We start from the raw sequence: 21,152 nt of genomic DNA on the forward strand, positions 1-21,152 counted from the left end.
GACTACAGCATCTGTGTCTCACCTGGTTTTGTTTGTTAAATTAGCTATTCTAATACACAGGATGCCAAAGACAATTGAAATAATGTTCTGTAAATACATCATCATGAATACCATGGTCACTGTTAGGCACTAAACATTTCCTGGATGTTACATATCTTGCAGCCAGATGCAACTAAAAAAGAACCCTATGTCTCTGTGTTAAAACAAATGCAAATTATGTTGGCTTGTTCAGCTGGCTTTCCTTTTCCATAGTCTTGCACTTTATATACATGCAGAAGAAAGCAGAGATAACTCGTTGTTTACCTACATTTCATGTCAGGAAGATGCCAGTCTCTTCAGTTGGCATAGCAGAGCCAGCAGAAAGGTGAAAGTTTCAGGCAGGAGCCCTACAATCATCCTGCCTGATCTTTCAACTACGAGCAGGAAGTTTGGGGGGGAGGGGGAGGAGTAAGCTAACCTTCTTAAAGCATTTTTTTTTTTATTTATTTTTATTTTTTTTTTATTTTTTATTTTTTTTTTTTTCCTGTTGTTAGCCACAGTTTCTATGGTGTAGTGTACTACCAAGGCGGACGTCCTACATTGTTTCTTTTCATTCAGGTAGAAGGAGTAATCCCTCAATTTAAAACATTTACCAATGCTTGCTGTTGTTCCCCATAAACACTTATGTAAAAAACAAACAACAATAAAAAGGCAAAAAAGCGGCCTTTTTCAAATCCTCTACTTAACAAAAAAATTGAAGAGGTTTTTTGCACAGGCCCACACTCCTTGCAATGTCACCCTGACCCCCAGCTGCAAAGCTGCAGGCTTAGCCAGGAGAGAAGCTTGCTTATGGCAGTCTGGAGATCAGAGAAAACTTTGGAATATTCTCTGCTAGGGAATCTTCCATTCTTTTCTCATCATATTGTCTTGGAACTAAAAATAGTTGTTGGAATGAAAGACAACTTTCATTTGACAATAAGTATTCTTGATGAAAAAGCCATGCCTTGGGAAATATTTAAATGTTGGTAAGTACTTTCTTTGTGGAAGTCAGAACCAGAAGGACATGTCTGGGGCCCCATAAATCCTAAGCAAGTTAGTGTAGTTGCATTCCACAGTTTTATTCTCAAAACCACTCACAGATGGGCTTAAATCCAAGCACTGTGTAGGCTTAGCACCTCTAAAGCTGGCTTCCGACCATGGGTTTTGGTCTCTGACCTGTGCAGCAGAAACAAGAAGCAAGACTCATAAAAAGAGTCTAGAAAAGACTGTATATTAAATTAGAGCACACTTTTCTGATTCATGAGAGAAAAATTAATTTCTAAAAAAAAAAGTTAAAAAAAAGTATTGAATATCCACCCAGAGTTTTTTTTTTTTTTTTTTTCCCCATTGCAACTGCTGTTTTTCTAATAAGAAAAGTGCTTTTTAAGATCAGCTGAAAACATTAACAGCTTCTTTTAGACATTTTATTTGAAACAATTTTTATCCAGGTTGCAAGATGTGGACTTGTCAGTGTTCGGATCAGAGGTGGAAAAACAAATCCTGTTTTTAAATTGGATGTAGCAGTTAGATAATTCTGTCTCTGCAATGAAAAAAAACAAGGGCAACAAAACAGTAAACTGCTGCCTGGCTGTTTGCTACCCTTGAACCTCCAGTTTCTTAATGTAAAAAAGTGAGATGTTTGAGATAGAAGTTTATAGCCTTCTTTGCCAGAAATCCAGTATTTATTATCTGCTGGTAGGTGCCAACCTTTGACTTTATACTGTTGAGTAAGAAAACACTATTACTGAATAAACATTAAATAGTGGCAAGTAAATGTGTTGGACAGAGGTGATCACACTGAGTTTCTAATACACTTGTAAAGTTTGAGGTGTTTGAATTGTCTTTTTATGAGACAAAGAATCTGTTCAACTGCTTGTCAGTAGTGAACTGGAGTCAAAGACCTTTTGAGGGTTTTCTTTTGTTAAATTCCCTTTAGGTAGAGGGCTAAGCTGAGGATGCTCTGTGGTTCATAGGTGTTTTTCAGAACTGAGTAGACTTGAGGTTAAATCCTGCTCAGACTGCAGTGGAGGTAGTGTCATCTGTGACACTGAGGTCTTATCTAATGTTGCTGAGGCTGAGACCAAATCAAACACCCAATTTTCTGCATGATGAAGGCTGTTATTGAGAGTTGCTGGGAATATTGTTTGCTGAAATAAATTTAATAGAGAAATGCAGAGATGCTTCTGCATAAGCAGTTCTTTTTTTAAAGCTTTGCCTTCAAATACGCTATCCTGATGTGAGCATGCTGCCTCACAGAATAATAATTCTTCTATGTGTATAAACTCTGTGGACTTGATTCTTAACTCTTATTCCAGGGGATGCTATCTCCTTGTGTTGGGTGACCTGTGGGAAATCCAGCCTGAACAGGGACCTTGGCCGGACAAGAAGGAGGCTAAGGGCACTCTGGGAGACTTAGCAGCTCTGCTGACAAAAAGATTTTCTTCTCTCACCTTTAACTTTGTGACAAAGATCTCTTTGCTCTTGACTTACTTTACAAAAACCCACTAACTAGTTTCTGAGGCTGATACTGAAATTCCTCTATCTCTCTACACAGAAAGCGCCCAGAAATTATTTGCAGAAATAAGAAAAACATAATTGAAATAAGAAAAACATAATTGAAATAAGAAAAACATAATTGAAATAAGAAAAACATAATTGAAATAAAATTATATTGAAGCAATATAATTTCAGCCTGGATAATTGAAACCCTTTAGGTACTGTTATGAAACCCTGCACAAAGTAAGTTATAAATAAATACATTATGATGTTAATATATTATCAGTCAAAACCCAAATAAAGCTTGAGTTTTGCTTAAAGTAGAATTTGCTAAGTTGATTCACTGTTGCATCACTAGACCACCATTTTTTAGCACTGCTTTTTCCATTGCTGGTTATTCTCTATTTTAGTTTATTCTTACTCCAATCCATTTATCCAGTTAGCCATGAGGTCCTACAAGTGTAGACAAGACTTGTAGACAAGTCTTCCATGATGCTTCTGTACTTGACGGCATTTCCCAGCAGGAACATTTTGCTCAGCCTGTTGCTGCTGAGCAGGATGCCCAATGTCACCCCTTTGGGCTGGTAAAGGCTCTGGGCTAGCTCATTTGGGCAGCTGTTAGTCTGCCACTTGCAAGTCCCTTTTGCTCTGGTTTGCAGAGCCCCTGGTGCAATCTAAGCACTGAGCCATCCCCAAATCCCTGAGCTGCTGTAATCCTGCTTGGAATAACAGAAGAAGCATACTGCTGAATTACTGCAAATAGCAAGTGGAGCCGGCACAAAATGGGATTGCAGAAAATGTAGCAGCAAGTGTACATCAGGGTCTCACAGAGCAGCACTTACACTTTCCTTTGCAGATGCTGGTTGTTTAAGATCAGACAGAAGGGGCACAAGCTCTCCCTGTAGTCTCTGATTTGCTCAGATGACCCAGAAAAGCAGCAGCAAATTGCAGGATTTAGTGTCACGGGCTGTCCTGTGTCAGGCTGCCTCCAACCTTGGACATAAAAGCATATTAGACATCACTTGTCTATGCCCCATCCCTGGAAGTGTCCAATGCCAAGATGGACAGAGCCCTGAGCAACCTGGTCTAGAGGAAGTTGTTCCTGCCCATAGTAAAAGGGTTGAAACTGGATGTTCTTGAAAGTCCCTTCCTTAAATCATTTAACCCCTAAACTGTTCTATTCTATGAAAAGGCTCTTTCCTGCTCCTGTTCCTGAGGGTGTTGGGCTCCTCTGCAGAGTGAGCTGCCATGCTAAGGCTGCTGCTGTCACCAGTGTCCCTGCTCCTCACCCGCTAAGGGAGGGTCTGTGCTGCAGCCTGCAATTGTAGGAAATGCTCCACCAGTCCCTGGAGGGAGAACATCCCCTCAGGACACACCAGTCACTGGTGTGGGGCCTGGAAAGAGCCAGCTGGCACCAAGTCCTTCCTTGGGAGTTACTGCTGCCTTAAGTTGGATCCTTTCCCATGTGCTTGACTTATGAGGCAGTACTGATGGGTACAGTTCCTCTCTCCTTTCTAGCAGCTTTCATGGGCTGCTGGTGGGCTCCTTGGCATTGCCTTCAGTTACTACTTGGGTTTTCTTCTTCTTTTTTTCTCCTTCTAGATTTTTTTCTTTTTTTTTTTTTTTTTTTTTTTTTTTTGGCAACTTGTAGCAGGTTCAATCTAACCTCCCACTTCAAGCAGCTCTGATTACCAGAGCTATGGTTTCAAATCCCGCTGCACTGAAATCAGCTATTTCCTCATTGCCATCCCCATCTGTGGCACCTGTTCTACCCTGAGTGCGTATGTTACCCCATGTGTTGCACCAGAACTGCAGTTTTTAGCATTTGGCTGTTCTTTGGGCTATGTAGAAGTAATGTCTTTTCGATAAGCATAACCATGCTGATTTATTTATGTCATGTTGCTGCAGTTGATACAGATTCAAGCATGTGTAACAATTGCTTACACTCTCTACCATAACAGAATTATTCAATTAAACAAAAGCTGATTAAGTTGTAGCCCTTGACAGAGGAGAAACAGAGCAATTCTCAGGACTCTTCTTGATAGAATGAGACTTCCTAAAGCTTCTATATTTTAAGACAGTAGAACCACTGCATTACTCACTATTTCAAAGTCATGAAAACCACACACTCCCTAGGCTGATCAAACACAGATTTTTCAAGAAAAGGCTCCATACTGGATATTGCTTCCCTTTACTAAGTGTTATACAAATATTCAATCATCTCATGTGGCTGGGACGAAAACAAAAGAGATTAAACAATCCGGCATCATAGTTGGGAGCGTTTATCAGCATGTGTTTTAAATGGATATATTACTCACTTTGAATTTCCTGCTAACAAAAAAACTTCTCCATCCCCCACATTGCCACATGTATTCTGTTTTTATGTTAAAAAAAGAAATGTCTTGTGAACAGATATTTAGGGAGGAATCTTTATTTTCCCTGCCCCTTATAAGCATTCCAACTGCTCACAGGAAGCTCATTTTAAATAATTTGAATATCTTATGCTTTAATTTTCTAATGTTTTGACATCTTCAATTTACAAAAGTATCTTGGAATGTATGAACTGATGGTGTGAAAATTTCATTTCTAACAAGAAACTGAATTTAAGGATGGCAATTCTAAATAAAGGATCTGTTGTCGATCCAAACCTAATTCTTGTCTCCCACCATTTCTTCAGGCTGGCATTAAACAAGACACTTGTGTTCACTTTATCAATTTTGTTGAAACACATATGTCTATTATTTTTATAGTGAGAGGGTTACCTGAGTATATCTGCCTAAATTGCAAGTCAGATTTATCTAGAGCTCTGAACTAAGCCAAGATATTCTGCAGAACATTTTGTGAGGTACTTAGCTGCTGGCAGGTGTTGAACCATGACAGACAAATACCTAATCTCTTTGCCAGAAAACATTGCTGTTGAGAAATCTGTTGCCTGTATGAGAACTCAACCTTTTGGTGAATCATTAGGCATCCTAGAATGTGATTTGATTGCTTCTTTCTTTCTTTCTTTCTTTCTTTCTTTCTTTCTTTCTTTCTTTCTTTCTTTCTTTCTTTCTTTCTTTCTTTCTTTCTTTTCTTTTCTTTTCTTTTCTTTTCTTTTCTTTTCTTTTCTTTTCTTTTCTTTTCTTTTCTTTTCTTTTCTTTTCTTTTCTTTTCTTTTCTTTTCTTTTCTTTTCGAGTAGAGGAGTGCATTTCAATTTCCCAGAGAAATTCAGCTCTTATGGAGGGTGTCATGAGTGAAACCAGAGGCAGCCATAGGTGGAAGCAGCCAAGCGCTACTCACCAGTCCTGGTAGAACTGCAACATTTTGTGGTTCCTTTTTTAGCCCACATTTGACAACCCAAACTGCAAGGACAAGTACAACAGAAACTCAGCCACTTGCTTCTTTGCTTGCCATCTTCAATAGTGTTTTGTTGGTGGCATCAGAGATGCAAACTGCACTTTTGTTGGTCTCTTTTGCTCTTTAGGTAACTCCTGGGGCTTGTTAGGTGCCGTGCTGGCAGCTGACACACGATCAGGTGATGGCTAAAAGCTGCTGACCTTCCACAGCTCATCAGGTAACCCTTTACTCTCTTCCCAGAGTGTCGGTGACAAGCAGGTACCAGCCAAATGGCTGCCAAGACACAACACTGCTGCAGCATTGGAAGCTCACTGATCCCAAACTATGCCACAGCTTCTCTTCAGGTTTTTCTCTCTGTGTGCCAGAGGGGGAGGCAGTATATCCCTGCAGAGAACATAGCTAGGGAGACGTCCTCACCTTTCCTTTGCATATTGGACCCAATTAGTACTCTAAAGAGTACAAGTACTTCGTTAAGGTGCCTGCACCAACTCTGGTTTAATGGTCTGAAAAAACAACTTCCTTTTCACAGCTAGCTTGCGGTGAGAGATGATGAGAGATGCAGCCTCAGCACTCGTCCTTGTTTCAGAGCTGCTGCTCCAGACACTGTGCACATTGCAAAGACAGACACAAGGACAGGAACTGTTATGTTTGCATATTCAAGCCTCGAGGTACCCTGTAGTGTGAATTATGTTAGCAGTGCCAGCAGACAGTTTTAAGTTTCCAAAACCCAAAAAGCTGCTACTATCATCATCTTATGCTATGCTACCGTAATAAGGTAATCACCAGTGCCACACTTTACCTGTTCTCATTCTAAATTCCTCATTTGAAATAGAATGTTATAAGCTGTCTAGTGCCACTTGTGTCTTTAAATATACTGCAGGGAGGTCTTGCTAAGTTATTTTGTGTAATATTGGGTGTGATGAGTGTGAAAGACAGTGAATTGAATTACCATTTCAGTCCCTCACATGCAGAAAGAGGCTCTGTTGAAGCTGAAGGATGGATCTCCTGTTGGAGAACATGTCTTCAAGGCTCTGTTCCACAGCAGGCTACTTGCATGGTTTGGAAACTTCACTCAGAGCCTGATACTTGCGTGTTGTCATCATTGCACAGTGGTGCTCATAATCTTCTCCATTGAAACAAAATAAAAATCTGGTCTTTGCCACACTTGTCTGTGGCTGTATCTCAGTCTTGTTTTCACAGAGGAAGATAATCATGCTCTGTACCCAAGGCATGATAGAGAGAAGTACACTAAGGGGTCATCTGATACTAATTTAATGGGGACTCTACAAGCATTTTAAATAGTAGTTTCTATTAGGCTCTGAGACCAAACTGCATTTCTTCAAAATGATTTTTGGTTGTAAAGTCAGTGAATTAAAAACATGCTATACTCCTCAGTGAGACCTAAAGTATACTCCAGGAATGAGGGAGGGAGGAAGGCTAGTCTATGGTCTTGTAGAAGTATCATATTGTCTTGTAAGGGATTTATCTTTATGGAGCTGACTCTGGTGACTTTTATGTGCCTTTGCAGGCAGTTTTGTGTGAGATCCTGCCACAGGTTTCTGTGCTGCTCCAAGATGTGAAGGGAGCTACACTGCAACTGAACCAAGCCACCTTTCTGCAAAGCCTTTAGCAGCTCCAAGTCTTGCTAGAACTTGACAGTCATGTTCTGAAGTCCCTGCTCCTTAGATATGGCTGATTTAGCTTTTGGCAACAAGATGGGAGCTGTATGGTATCTTCTCAGCCTGCTCTCAAGCAGGTCAGAAAGGTTCATGCCAAATCTTATGACTGATGAACAAAATGCAGTCTGAGGCTGTGTGATGGTATTAAATCATCTGATGTGACGAGGAAACTTGAATGCTGAACATTCACTTTTTGCTTGCCATTTTTTACTTCAGCTATGAATGTTAGCGTGGAACAGGTTGCTTATTTAAAACCAAAACATCTCTACCCATTTTTACCTTCCAATCTGAGAGTATCAGCTATGCGTCCTCAGTAGAACCAAACTTGTCAGGTACTCGGGTAACTCTGCTACCATTAAAATAATAGAACTGTGTTTCAGAGAAACTGATAAATAAAGTGAACATGAGCTTTTTTTGTAATCCCAGCCTGGAGAAATGGTGGAAGACAAGAAGGGAAAAAGAAAAATTAATACTCAGAAATCATAGGCTGAAACTTCTTTGTGCAGAGGAAGGTGAAGGAAACCTCACAGACTGAGTTATTAACAGTGATTTTTGACATTTGTTCAGTTTGCATCTTTTTTTCATACTCTCCCCAAAGAAGTTTTTTATCATTGCAATGTATTTCAAAAAGAATAACAATGGATAAAAGCCTCTTTAAAAGTAGTATTTTGGCTTCACTTCTATCTAACGAAAATGTAGATAAAAGACTAACTAGGGGAAAAATACATGCCTCTGTTTCCTGAATTATCCTGCAATCCAGTCAGATACCTTCTAGCAGAATAATTCCCCCATCCAAACTTCATTGCCATTTTACCTGATTGCATGTGCCTTTGTCAGGTCTCCAGGTTTTCCCTGTCTCCATATTTAGAGTGAAGGCTAAATGGTAGAAGATAGTTTCTAGTGTGCTCACTTAGACTTCTCTGTTTTGGAGCTTGTAGAAATGGTAAATAGAAATTCTGCCTTCTAAAATGAAACAATAATGGTATACCTTTCCATGAAACACTTCTTTCCTGTGGCTGTGATAACCTACTTATTCTCTCAGATTGTGCGTGCACACACAGTAGATCTTGTTCGTTGTTAGTAAGCCCAAACTTAAAACTAGTAACTAAGTGACCTGGCTAAAGCATTACATTATTGCTATTGACAGTCTTGGAGAGGTGATAGGGAAACCTTTTTTTTTATCCCCTAGAATTAAAAATACCCACCCAATCTATACTTTTATTCACTAAGATTTTACTAGTCAGCTAGCAGTGAGCGTTGTATTTTGTGTGGGTTTTGCATAGAAAGAAAAACTGTTAAGCATTATCAAAGGCTGTTCTTCCAACTGAAATCTGATACGATTTATCATTCTGTCACCTCCTTTACTTGTAATAAAAACTGTTGTTTAAGTGAAGTCATATTGCTACTTCTGCATAAAGTGTTTTGGCTGTTATAAAAATTGCAACAATCCTTAACAACTGTATTTCAGACTACAGACCCAAAACTACGCCAACAGTTACCCAGTTCGATGTTTCTAAGTGCACTGTTGCTCACTGTTGGACAGCATCAGTCCTTGAAAAGGCTCTTAAAAATGTATCTAAACAATACAGGTGTATAAATCTGGGCTATAGTCTTTTGCAGTAGATCAGCTGATACGTCAACAGTTGGGGAGTTCAGTAAATCAGTCCAGCCAAGCAAGCCAGGTTAATGCAAGGATTCTAAATACTTTTCTAGCCGGTGAAAACTGAGCCAGAACTGGGTTACAGTATAATCACGTCAGCAGCTTCTCCAGAATCCTGAGGATTTTGTAACAAACAGCAGCATGACTGAAGTACAATTAGGGCATTTGCCTGTCCTCAGACTGGTTCAAATAGCATCTACACTTATAACGAATATACACGGCCTCCCTCCTAGGTTTGGGTGTAATTTGAGGGTTCAGGCAGAAATTAAATTTCCTCTGGAAATTTTATATAAATATCATAGCATTTTTATGCTAAAAAAAAAAAAAAGACCCAAATCAAACCAAACCACACATTGCTAAACCAAAATCTGAATATTTCATAGTAAAAATGTATTGCTAAGTATGCCATCTTAACATATCTTCAGGGATATCACTTCTCAAATACAGGGACTAATGATTCTTTCTTAATAAACATTAACAACTTTTCTGAATTTGTTAATTTGAATTAAATAATTGCTTCTTAATAAACATGCGTGACCCATCTCTTCCTGCAACGTGCAGGCAGCTGTATACTGTCAAGTAGAGGCAGTTCCTGCTGCTCGTCAAGGACTGTGGAGGAAGCACTAGGTGGCAGGACACCAGAGAGGAAGGCTAGAAGGAAGAGACTGGATTGGAGGAAAATGCACAAGCATCCTGTGACAGGATGTGCAAACGGTGGCCAAGAGGCAGCCTTGCAGTCCTGAGAAGCAGTCAGGGGCAGCTGAGAGAGACTGATGGAACATTCAAAGCACAAACCCCGTCACCCCCATCGCCTGTGGGTATCACCAGGAAAGGCTCAGCCCTTTACCAGCTGCTTGTACTAACAGCAATCAGAGGTGGTGCACAGGGCTTGAATCTCTCAGTTGTTTTCCAACGTTGCGGTGTTGGACTAACTTGCCTAGTTTGAATTTTAAACAAAGGTTTCTGATTCTGACTCCACCCCCACACAAATTGCTCGACAAATAGTTTTAAGTAATAAATCTGCAAAAATAATCACTTGCAAAGACAGAGAGGCAGCTTTCTCAGCTTAGTAATTTATATGCTACAAAGTCACTTCTTGCTGCTGTTATTAAAAAAATCCAGCTCAACTGATGAAAGTTCATGTTTCACATCCTTTTTGGCAACACAGGAACAAGCTATAATTTCACTTATTAAACAAACTGTTATAATTTTGTCATTCAAAAGACTTTGCAGTAAATTAATCAGCAGAATAATTACTGGCCTGCTTTGATTTAACTCAATCTAAGGAGTAACCAAAAGTTGCCTTTTTTTTCTTTTTTTTCTTTTTTTTCCCAGAGCACACTTCAGATGACAGAATAAATATTTACTGAGAATATTTTAAAAAGCACGTTTCCCCCTCTCAGGATAAAACAAACCCCTGTCACATCTTCATGAAGATTCCATGCCCTGGTAAGTAGCACACAACTTGCCTTTTCCCTTGCACCTCCATGGAAGGTTTTAGTGTGGAAAATAACAAACAGGATGTCTTCAGCTCTGTCAATAACTAGAATCTGCATCAGTACCAGGTAACTCTGCTCACATGTATCTCATAAATCTTGCTGGAAGTCATAGGAGAAGGAGTAGAAGCACAATACCCACGGAGAACTGAAAGGAAAGAGCCATGCAAATGCCAGCACCAGCTGAACCACCTGCTCACCACACCCTGTGGTGCCTAATCCAACCCCATGCCAATCCAGACAGTTTTACAATGGATTTTTGTCAGCTGTATGCTAGCAGTTTAACAGCAAAAAATACCACTGTGGTATTCATACTGCCAGTGCACTGGTTTCCACTGACAGGAGGAAAGACATTGCCACCTGGATGTCTCTTTCACCCGAGAGAACAAGCATAAGCACCTTCTGCTTCTCCAGTTTCAACACTCTTACATGGCAAATTATTCTTTTCTTCTTTTCTTCTTTTCTTTTACACTAGCCTTATTTATGACAGAATTTTGCAGGCTTACTAAATGCAATTGTATTTAGTGATAGTCCATGTCACAATGTACTGTAATGAAAGCAAATACATAGCTAAGCACTTTAAAATATGGAACCAAAGAAAAATTTTAATTGCAGCAGATAGACTTCTGTCTGCCTACACATTGTGTTTGTTTAATGTCAATTTCTCTTCCCATAGTAGAGAAACATCACATCCATATTTAAAATCAGAAGTTTTGACAAAATCTACTGAGTGCATCAAGCTGTTTTGACAAAACACGAGTGCCTGCCATGCTGCAGCTACGAAAATGAAACAGCTCATCAATTTACCAAAACTCTGCCTACAGACAAGGTGGGCTTCAGGAAACCTGATGCTTTTCTCATGGAGGAAGCAATCCTCATCATGCTGAACTCACTGAGAAACTGCTGCTGACTTCAGCACAGCCAACTGCTACAAGACTGACAGGGCTATCATTATGCTTTAAAATTAAGCTTAGGCACATGCATTCATGAATATGAACTGCAACAGCAGAAAGGCTTAATGCAACAGTTACAAGGGAACTGAGAAATCCAGAAAGAAGATGATGCAGTTCAATGTTAATATCACAAAAAACCCCTAATCTGAATAGAAGATCAAACATTTAAAGATTAATTATTTTTCCCCTTAGCATGTCAAAATCTCCCATTTCTTAGGCTGTCTGTCACAGACCACTGTCAGAAATGGAGACAGAATCTGCTGGTTGAATTAGAATATGGTTTCTCAAGGACTGAGTATTTATTTTGAAATTACACATAAATTATTAATTACGTCCTTAAAAGTGTACGCAAGCCTTTGGCTTCAAAGCATTTCTATAACCTTTCACAGTATAAAATGAAACAGCTTGTGATATCTGTAATTACTTACCAAAATAAAGAAAATTTTTTTGTAAGTTTTGTTTGTAAATATTTTATTAAAAAACATCTTTTAATGCTATTAGTTAATACATGTGTAATAATACTTTGATAAAGTATCATGTAGGAATATGCATTTTGGATTTACGAATGTAATGGTTTTAATGAAATCGTCAGAGCTCTGTTCTGCTCCAGTCTCTTCTAAACTGTCTTTTTTTTCCAGAATTTAAACAAACTCATTCTTTGTAAAGGTACGTCATCCTTAAGGCCTTGCAAACGTTTTAGTAATTGAACCAAAACAAAGAGAGAGCTCAGCTTTCTTTCTGAAGACCACGTTGCTTTTGAGCTTAAAGAGGTGCCTGCAGCTTTCAAGCAGTTAGTGGCAAATCAGCAAGAAAGAAATCAGAGGAGAAGAAGGGGCACTTAAAAATCAAAACAGTAAAGTGCACAGCTATACCACCCAAAATTGTATTAATCTGATCCAAAGAACTTGCTGGACTGTGGATATTTAATACAATTTGGCTTGCATGAAACATACAATCATGATTAGACAGAAAGAATTTCCTTTTTTCTTCCTGAAGTCATCTACAGGATCTATGGAATTCAATTTTCAAGGGAAACATAGTGCAGCTCTTTGGATATCGATTGGTTTTCTAAGTCCACAAGGAAATGAAGAAGCGGAGAAGGTGTGGAGGGATGCAAAATGTCCTCTTGATGTCTCTGTTTTATTTAGATGCCCGTACTCTCCAGTTCCCCATCCTCCAGCCCTAATGCAGCATGTGACCTTGAAATCATAAAGAGTTTCTCTTTATTTGTGTACTGTCTTTGAGTTTGCTGAGATTGCTCCCCTGTTTGTTCTCTGCTGGTAGCCTTGAGGGGGTCCATCTGCTCAACTGGTTCCTCCTCACAGTCCTGATTTTTACTGGCGGTGGTGTTGGCAACTGACTCCAAGGAGGTGCCTGCCTCCTCCAAGTGGCTGTAGCCCTTATTGCTGCTGGAAGGCTCAGACTGGGAGCTCTGGGCATCCGTCCTGGTGAAGACAGGAGGAGCTGAAGGGGGTGATCCCTCCAGTTCTAGAGATTTGGAGTAGCTAGGAGATGCCTTTACCAAGAGGCTGGATTCCAGGACCCTCCTGACAGCTGGTGACCGAGGTGGCTCAGGGGAAAGGGGACGCCTGGCATCGGGCAAGCAGCTGGTGCTCTGCCGCCTGAGAACCAGCTTGTGCCTCCTTGTCCCACAGCCTCCCTTGATGTGGCTGCTGCTGAGGTCGGTTAGGCTCAGTTCAAACTCTCCCCGTGGGATCTCCTGGGCTCCCCGCTCACCAGGTGGTCGCTGCCAGCCTCCTCCTCCCCTGCTTGGCCCCAAGGGCAGGAGGGTGAAGGTGCTCAGCGAAGAGCCGACGATGGAGCTGGCCGTGCTGCACCGCTCACAGCTCCCAGGTGGGCTGCAGGGTGGGCTGGTGACAGGGAGGCCAGCAAGGGCAGCACGCTCCCGGCAGATGCTGTACACAGCCTCAGCCAGGCTGGGTGGCTGTGGTGGGCCACAGAAGGAGGAACGCTGCGGAGAGGACACCAGATCCGGTGGGGAAAGGGAGACACCTAGTCCTGGTGGCCAGGAGCTTTTGGCCAGCATGGCTGCGGCACCCAGGCCTTCTCCGCCAGGCTTCAGCTCCAGGCCCCGGGACTGCACGTAGTTGACAAAGCCATTGAGAGGGGCTGAGGCCGGGGTGCCTCCATCCTTGGCCCGCAGGCTGTGGGCATCGATCACGGTGGAGTAGAGGTCCCGCAGGTTGATGATCTTGGTCTTCTTGTCACGGTTTTCGTGCAACACCGCATTGGCGCAGATGAAGAGGAAGATGCCGATACCCATGATCAGAGGGCCCAGCACCTTCAGCTTGTCCGAATGCAAGTAGCTCGAGAAAAGACGGAAAAGGAAACCCACCGAGGCCTGGGGGGATGAGGAAGTAGGGGCAGACCCACCGGCGGTAGCAGTGGTGGAGGTGTTGGCGCCAGGGGATGACTCCAGGTGGATCCCTGCTTGCACCCTTTCCTGGCTCTGGGAGCGGTTCGTGTGGGTGCCTCCCTGTGGTGCTGGGTGCCGGCCTTTGCCAAAGCTGCTTTCTCTGTACACCTGGCTGGGCTTTGGCCAGTAGCCCACCACAGCCAAGGCGATGCCCACCAGCAGTACCAGGATGCCGCAGAGGGCAATGAACCCTGAGAGGGAGCACAGCTTGAGCTTGCCTTTCACCACCACCACGTCATTCTTGCGCTTCTTTTTGGCCTTGCGTTTGCGTTTGGGGAGTTGGCTCTGCGGTTTCAAGGGGTCCTGTTTCCTGGCTGAGATCCTCAGGAGGCCTCCAGTGGCAATCATGGCTGGCTACCAGCACACTGCTCCCCACAGCCACTCCAGCTCCTGCAGTGAAGGGAGAAGAGAAGAGGATGAGAACCAAGGACAGACCTGCAGCACAAGAGATGTCTCTACTTGCTCTTCCTTCCGTCAAAGTCCTGTTAATTAAAACCCTGAACAAGTGCGATGGTGGCTGACAGCAACAGGCAGATCTCCCTTGCCCACACAGCCCCTGCGTGTGCGAAAGAAACAGGCAGACCAACAGCATCAAAGCAGCCACGTGGCCCACTACTTGCCAAAGAGCTAATTAATTACTTTATACTCCAGGTAACTGACTGACCTAGTAGTACCCGCTAGAGTAAACAAAAAAAAAGAAGATATTCCTCATTTCAAAAGGAGTTTGCAAAGCACCAGAGCTCAGAGGACACCAAGCTGTACTCCCTAATATGTTCTGGGGTTACAGTGCACACCGACTGTGTTTAGTGATGTCATGCAGGATTTGAGGGGAAGGGAGAAATAAAAGCAGGAAGGCCGTATATTTCATCTATAGATGCAATTTGTTTCATTACACTACTTACACATTACCGGAGGGAGGGTTAAACATATTACTTGTCTTGCTTAAATGAGTGGGAAAGGAATAACTGTGAAATGCACAAAGGAGACATTTAAACACTGGAGAGTGGTGCCTTGTGAAAGTTTTTTCCTAGACATTTGCACTTGATACGCAATATTAGAAATTCATCTCTCGCCTGCGGTCCAGAGGCATCCCTAGTTTGGGAACATGTGCTATGTTCCAGGTAAGAGTTATGTAACAGTGACAAATTAAACCCCCTCCGCCCTGCCTTCAGAAAGGGGAGATGGCTGGCAGGTAAGAGATGGCAGGTCAAATCCTATTAAAGGAGAAGTGAAACCCCGTGAGTCACCCAGGGAAACCCTAACAAGTGCTTGCAGGGAAACTGTCAGAGGAGTGAACACTGAGCATTTGTGGCTTTTGTCTTACTGGACCATCAGAAGTCATCTCTCTGTTCCTGTGATCTGAGCTAAACAACACAGTGTGTAGGAGCATTTCTGCACTGTGCAATTCTTTTTGGAACCTATTTCTTCATGCTGCCTAGAAGCAGGATCCCCTCCCCCTTTCATCTTTCTGAACATCCTATTATTTTTTCTGTGACGGGACAAAAGATGACATCACTTAATATAATACGACTCACAAAGTTCAATTAATTGTACTGAAAGGCGATTAAGTAAGCACCTACCCCCCCCCCCCCCCCCCCCCTTGCTCCTCTTTGACTGTTCAGCCTTTAAATCTCATATTTTTTCTGCTCCATGCCTGGATTGCCACATATGCAGTAATATTGTGCCCCATTTACTCTGTATTTTCCCCAGAAAAATAAAAATATGAGTGTTGTCAGCAAGGACATTGTTAAATTACTCTCCGAGGTACTGCACGCTCAAAACAAAGAGCAGAGATTTCTCTTTCCTATCGCTGAACTATTTATTAAAAATAGAAAGTAAGAGGAAAAAAAAAAAAAAAAAAAAAAGGCTCATTTTGTTGATGCACAAGTGTAATTACCGGGGCATGCTTTGCTGTAATTGCCGATTCTTTGATCTCATTTCCAGCTGCCCCACTAGCCAGCTGCCCGTCTCCTCTCCACGGCTATAACAGATGGTCATCAGCTCCAAGGAACGCTCCCAGTCCGGCATCGCCTGGTACTTAGTTTCGGCGATGCCGAGAGCAGCCCTCGGCAGGCGAAGGAGGGCACGGCCGGGCCACCGGCCATCGCCGGCGGCCTCAGCGCTATGAAACCGCCCGGACGGGAGCCGCGGGGGCTGGAGCCGCATCCCGCACGAACGGGCTGCGACCCCCATCCAGCCCCGGCAGCCGGTCCCGCAAGCGCCACGAGGTTGCCCGGCAAAGCCCAAACACCGCTGTAACACCACTAACGGGACCCGGCTTAACTCATTTCCCGGGCTCGCAGGCAGGACTCACCGGGCTCCGGGACGTCCGGCAGCGGCCCCTGAGGCGCCGCTGGCTCCGGCCGGTCCGGCCGCGCCGCTCCCGCCGCCGCGGAACAGCGCCGAGCCCCGGACGGACGGGGCCGCCGCTCTAGACGGGGGTGCCGCGGTCACTTACCGAGGAGGGCCGGGGAGAAGTCCGGGCGGTGAGCGGGCGAGCCGCCGCGGGGAAGAAACTTTCCAGCCCGAGCGAGCATCGCCGCCCCGCCGCCGCTCACGGCCCCGGGCGGACGGGCGGCGGGGCCGGGCCGAGCGCCGGGCGCTCCTTCGGCGCCGCCGCGGCCGGCCGCCTCCTCAGGCGGCTCGGCGGGAGCGCTGCCCCCTCGCCGCGCCGCATCCTCCCCTCCCCTCCCCGGCCGCCCCCCGCAGCAGCGCGCCCCGCCCCCCCGGCGGAGCCGCCGCCGCCCGTGCCGGTGCCGCCGCTGCGGGCGGAGCGCGGCTCCGCGGCTGCCCCGCCGGACCCGGCGCCGTTGCCAGGCGACGGGAGCCGTGACACAGGGAAATTGCGGCAGGGCGGCCGCCCGCCCCCCGCCACCTGCGCACCTGCGCCCGCCCGCCGCCGCCTCGCCCCGCACCCCGGCGGCCCCGCCCCGCGCGGGCTCCGCCCCGACCGCCGCGGACAACCCCCGGGCTCCTTGCCACCGCTACGGTCCTGGCAGCCTCGTCTTCAGACGCCTCACCTTTGGGGGTTTCCCTCCCACCCCCGCAAGTTTGCCAGAATGCTTGGGGAGAAAGTCAAGAAGCGGGAGAAAAGATGAAGCAAGAGGTTGAAGAAGAGAGTGACAGCTGAGATCCAGCAATGGTGTCGCCTAGAGTCTCTCAGTTTCAGCAGAGAATGGGAAACGATATTCTCTTTCGAGCTACTTTCCGAAAAGTGATTTAATTGAAGCTATCACCTTAGTGGGACATAATCTGACATGTCCTGTCACACTGCTGCACTTATTCTTGGGAGGAGATTGGTTTTAGTCGAGTCTTTAATATTAGAGGTTCACCACCATCTAGAAAAGCAAATCTTGGACAGGTTTTTCAGTAAATGCAGAAAACTCATCTTGTGGGTTGGGGCTGCTCCTGTGTGTACATAGGAGGGTTTGCTGGGGTGGATAGACTGAAAACCTGGGGTTTTGTACAGTAGACTTCTCTTTAAGCTGGAGTTTTACCTAGCCTGAGCGATGCCAGCTTTCTTCTACCTCTACGTGACCTCTTGTGTGGAAGACTGTGGGTAAAACAGCCTGGCAGAAAGGAAAGGGCAATTATGAAAATATTTGTCAAATGATGTGTTTAAAAAGAAGGGTTCCAACACAGATTCAGAAAATTTTCAGAGAGGTTATGCATATTCAATTAAATTGTATGTATTCCAGCCTCAACAATTCTGCAAATCTATTTTCACTCAGACCATGCTATTTTGCATCTTTCACTCCAACCATCAGTGCCTGGTTTGAGACGAAACAAATCCAAAAGCTGCACATATGCATTTTAATGTCATTTGCTGTTGGTCTCAGCAAAATCACTTGGGACACATTTTTTTTAGTATACATATAACTTTTGGTTATGCAACAGGCTTGAAATTTAAGATTTATTATTTAAGAACTTCTTTTAAATATGTGCTTTGAACCCAAGTCTTCTGACATTCAGTAATTTGCTTTGTGTTCAGCCCAGGCTATCAGAGGAAACCAAACATATCACATCTGTTTCCACTGGAGACCTGTATCACATCAATAATGCAGCATCACCAGACTCTCCCTGAAAGACTCCTGTGTAAGAGGGAGAGCAAGAACAAGACTGATTTTTTAAAGGGCAAAGAACTCTTTTCCCTATCTGAGTCATATTTTCTATTTCTGTCAAACTATACCATTCTATTTAGCTATCTTCTTTATACAACAGCCCTTTTTTGCCATATTTTCATTGCTAAAGTTTTGAGTGATTGGGCTATCATCACATTCACAGTTTTCAAATAACTCTTAGCAAAATGTGTTGAAGGTGAGGCCAAATCCTGGAAAACAAGAAATATGTTCTTGGATGAAAAGCTTCTGAAGGTGTTGTTCCGTGGCACCCATCAATGTAATCTTAATTTGCTCTACGTGTTAAGAACCAGTGGTACGATGGCAGGCTGAATCCATCACAGCAAACTACTTTGCCAAGTTATGTATAGGCATATACCTATCCTACAGATTATTCTTGTTGAAAAAAAGCTTTTGGGGCTTTAATGAAGCATTTATTTTATTTTTAGGTAATATGGATTTTTATGTTCCCAGAAGTGGAGTGGTTGCAAAAGGCAGCTTCCTGAATGCTCTGGTTTACTGGTTGCCTGAGTGAATTTGTAACTGTGTTTGCATTGACTACTGAGTACTGCTGGCAGGCTCTGCTCCGACCTTATTTGTATTATTTCTACGTGATGTTGTGCACTTATCAATAAATTGTGGTGAATGCAAACAATTATTAGGAATTGCAAAGAGTGTATTTGAGCAGGGGTTTGGTTTTGGGGAAGAAGGGGAAGGGAGGGAGAAGGGGGAGGGAAGAGAGGTGAGGAAGGAGAAAGGGGAGAAGAGAAGGGGGGGGCGAGAGAGAGAAGAGAATGAGAAGAGAGAAGCGAGAAGAGAAGAGAAGAGAAGATGAAGAGAAGAGAATGAGAAGTAGAGAGATTCGTCTCTCTCCTCGCCTCTACTATCACTCTCATAGACTCTACTATCCTCTCCTCTCCTCTCCTCTCCTCTCCTCTCCTCTCCCAATTTTAAATCATACACTAGGTTTGGTAGGTTGTTTGTGCATAAGATGAGAACCTTTATCTGCTCCTTGTCAGGGCATGCTTCAGTACATCAGTACTGCCATCAGTTTTAGTATATCCACTTGAATATGTTCCATCCCAGGCTGGCTGGGCACCCAGGAGATGTGTAGCCAAGTTAATATATCTCAGCCCTCAGCAGGCTCAGGGTCCAAAAGCAATTGAAAAGACAACCTAAAGTACTTGGTGTACTCTTGGTGCATTTCTCTGAAATGCCATAACCGCTCTGGGCTCCAGACGAAGACCTGCAGTTCCCAGCGTAGAGATCCAATGAAGCAAAATGAGAGAGAAGGCCCTTACTTGTTGTAAGTGCAATCTGGATACCAGATAAAAATGATAAATATGGAAAGGATTCTTAGCATAGTATTAAATGTATAAGAGAGATATTTTGCATAGGTTTCAAGTTTTCCCCAGTAACTTTACTTTAAAATTTCTCAGGCACGGAGTAACAGAAGTACAGAATGGTCATCGCTATCTTAACTTACACCCTGCTAGCAGAACAAGTTCCAGTCAAAGCAGTAGCTCTAGCCTGAAAGTCAATTTGTCAATTTTTAAGGTGCAAATAATAGCTTATTTAGCTACTTTAAATTAGCTAATCTATTACATTAATAAAAAGAAGATCTGAGATGCATTTTCTACATATGCTTCACGGTATATTATGCTAAATTGCCAAGGTTTCATGAGTCTTTATTGCTGGAAGTCATAGTTTCATCTTATTTAATAGCTGGGAAAGTTGTAAGAGCATCACTCCAAGTCTGGCCACTGGTCTCAGAGGGGTGAGTAGTTTGGGTTTGTTTTTTTTTTTTTTTCTAATCTTAGCCTCAAATACTTTGTTTGTTTGCTTGTTTCCCATGGCAGTAGAAATTCTGATATGATTAATGGTGGAGACTCTGGTATAATTAATGATGATTTGATAACAAATGCAGAAGAAAAGAGCAGCCCTGAGAAATCATCCTCACTGAGAAAATATGTGTTTTAATTCCTTACAAACCTACATCAAACAAAGTGAATCTGCATTGTGTATTAGATTCATCCAGCTTATTTGACATGTGGTATAATCAGAGGCAACTTTGCTTTCCATTGTGTAGCAAGTCTAGGTCTAGGTAATTTGCTGGGAGTGAAGGGCATTTTGCATGTCTGCTTTTCTTTCAAGATTAATTATAGCAGCCATACACATTACTGGGAACATTTGCTGGGGTAAAGTAATATACAGCCATGAAATCTGCTGATTGAAAGATAAAGGTCCTGAATGTTTTCAGATGAACAAGTTTTTCACAAAAACAAACAAACAAACAAACAAACAAACAAACAACAACAAAAAAAACCACCGCCACAAACAAACGAAAAAAACCCCCCCAAACTACTAGGTAATCCAGTTCTTAAAAGATTTTTTATTTTTGAGGCATTAATTACACTAACCACTTTATAAGTATATGTATTTTTTAACTGATATCTGGTCTGAAAGACTTGAAACTAGAGGAGACAGAATGTGAATAGCTCCTGGGTCAGTTGTGACATATTGCAGGAAGCCTGTGATGGTCACACCCGGAGGTTGTGAACTGTGCTCAGGGGAAGATGTCACTCACTTTCTTTTAGATGTTCTGTGCCTGACTTCTCAGCTGGTTCAAAAAGAAGCCGGAGCTGTTCAGCCATGTTATTTGCCTTCACTTTTGATTTGTTGATACAAGACAACTGCAAGTAACCGCAAAAAACTGTGTGTGTTATTTATGGACAAAACCACATAAAAGCTAATCAGGAAAATTTCCCCAACTATTTGCCTGGAAGGGAAAAGCAGTGCAGTATTTCCCTCAAATAATTGAAATTATTTCTGTTTTAAATGTATTTTTTCAGGTTTTTCTCCTTCTGCTTCTCTTGCTGCTGTATGATACAAGCTCTTTCAGATGGAGGCCATCCCAAAGCTGCTTGACCCTAGGTCCAATAAGATATGTGTGTA

At 43.1% G+C, this 21,152-nt stretch overlaps 1 protein-coding gene across 1 annotated transcript; it reads right to left on the minus strand.

The window, feature by feature from the left end:
• Positions 1-11,168: 11,168 nt before the first annotated feature.
• Positions 11,169-16,659, minus strand: TMEM200C (transmembrane protein 200C). Its single transcript, XM_040068644.2, has 2 exons — positions 16,538-16,659; positions 11,169-14,469 (listed from the first exon to the last, which is right to left on the minus strand). The coding sequence occupies exon 2, from the start codon at positions 14,425-14,427 to the stop codon at positions 12,787-12,789; it is 1,641 nt and encodes a 546-aa protein (XP_039924578.1). The 5' UTR covers positions 14,428-14,469; positions 16,538-16,659; the 3' UTR covers positions 11,169-12,786.
• Between the last annotated feature and the right edge of the window lie 4,493 nt (positions 16,660-21,152).

This window comes from Hirundo rustica, chromosome 1 (genome assembly GCF_015227805.2).
Source record: "Hirundo rustica isolate bHirRus1 chromosome 1, bHirRus1.pri.v3, whole genome shotgun sequence".
In the NCBI taxonomy this organism is placed as follows: Eukaryota; Metazoa; Chordata; class Aves; order Passeriformes; family Hirundinidae; genus Hirundo; species Hirundo rustica.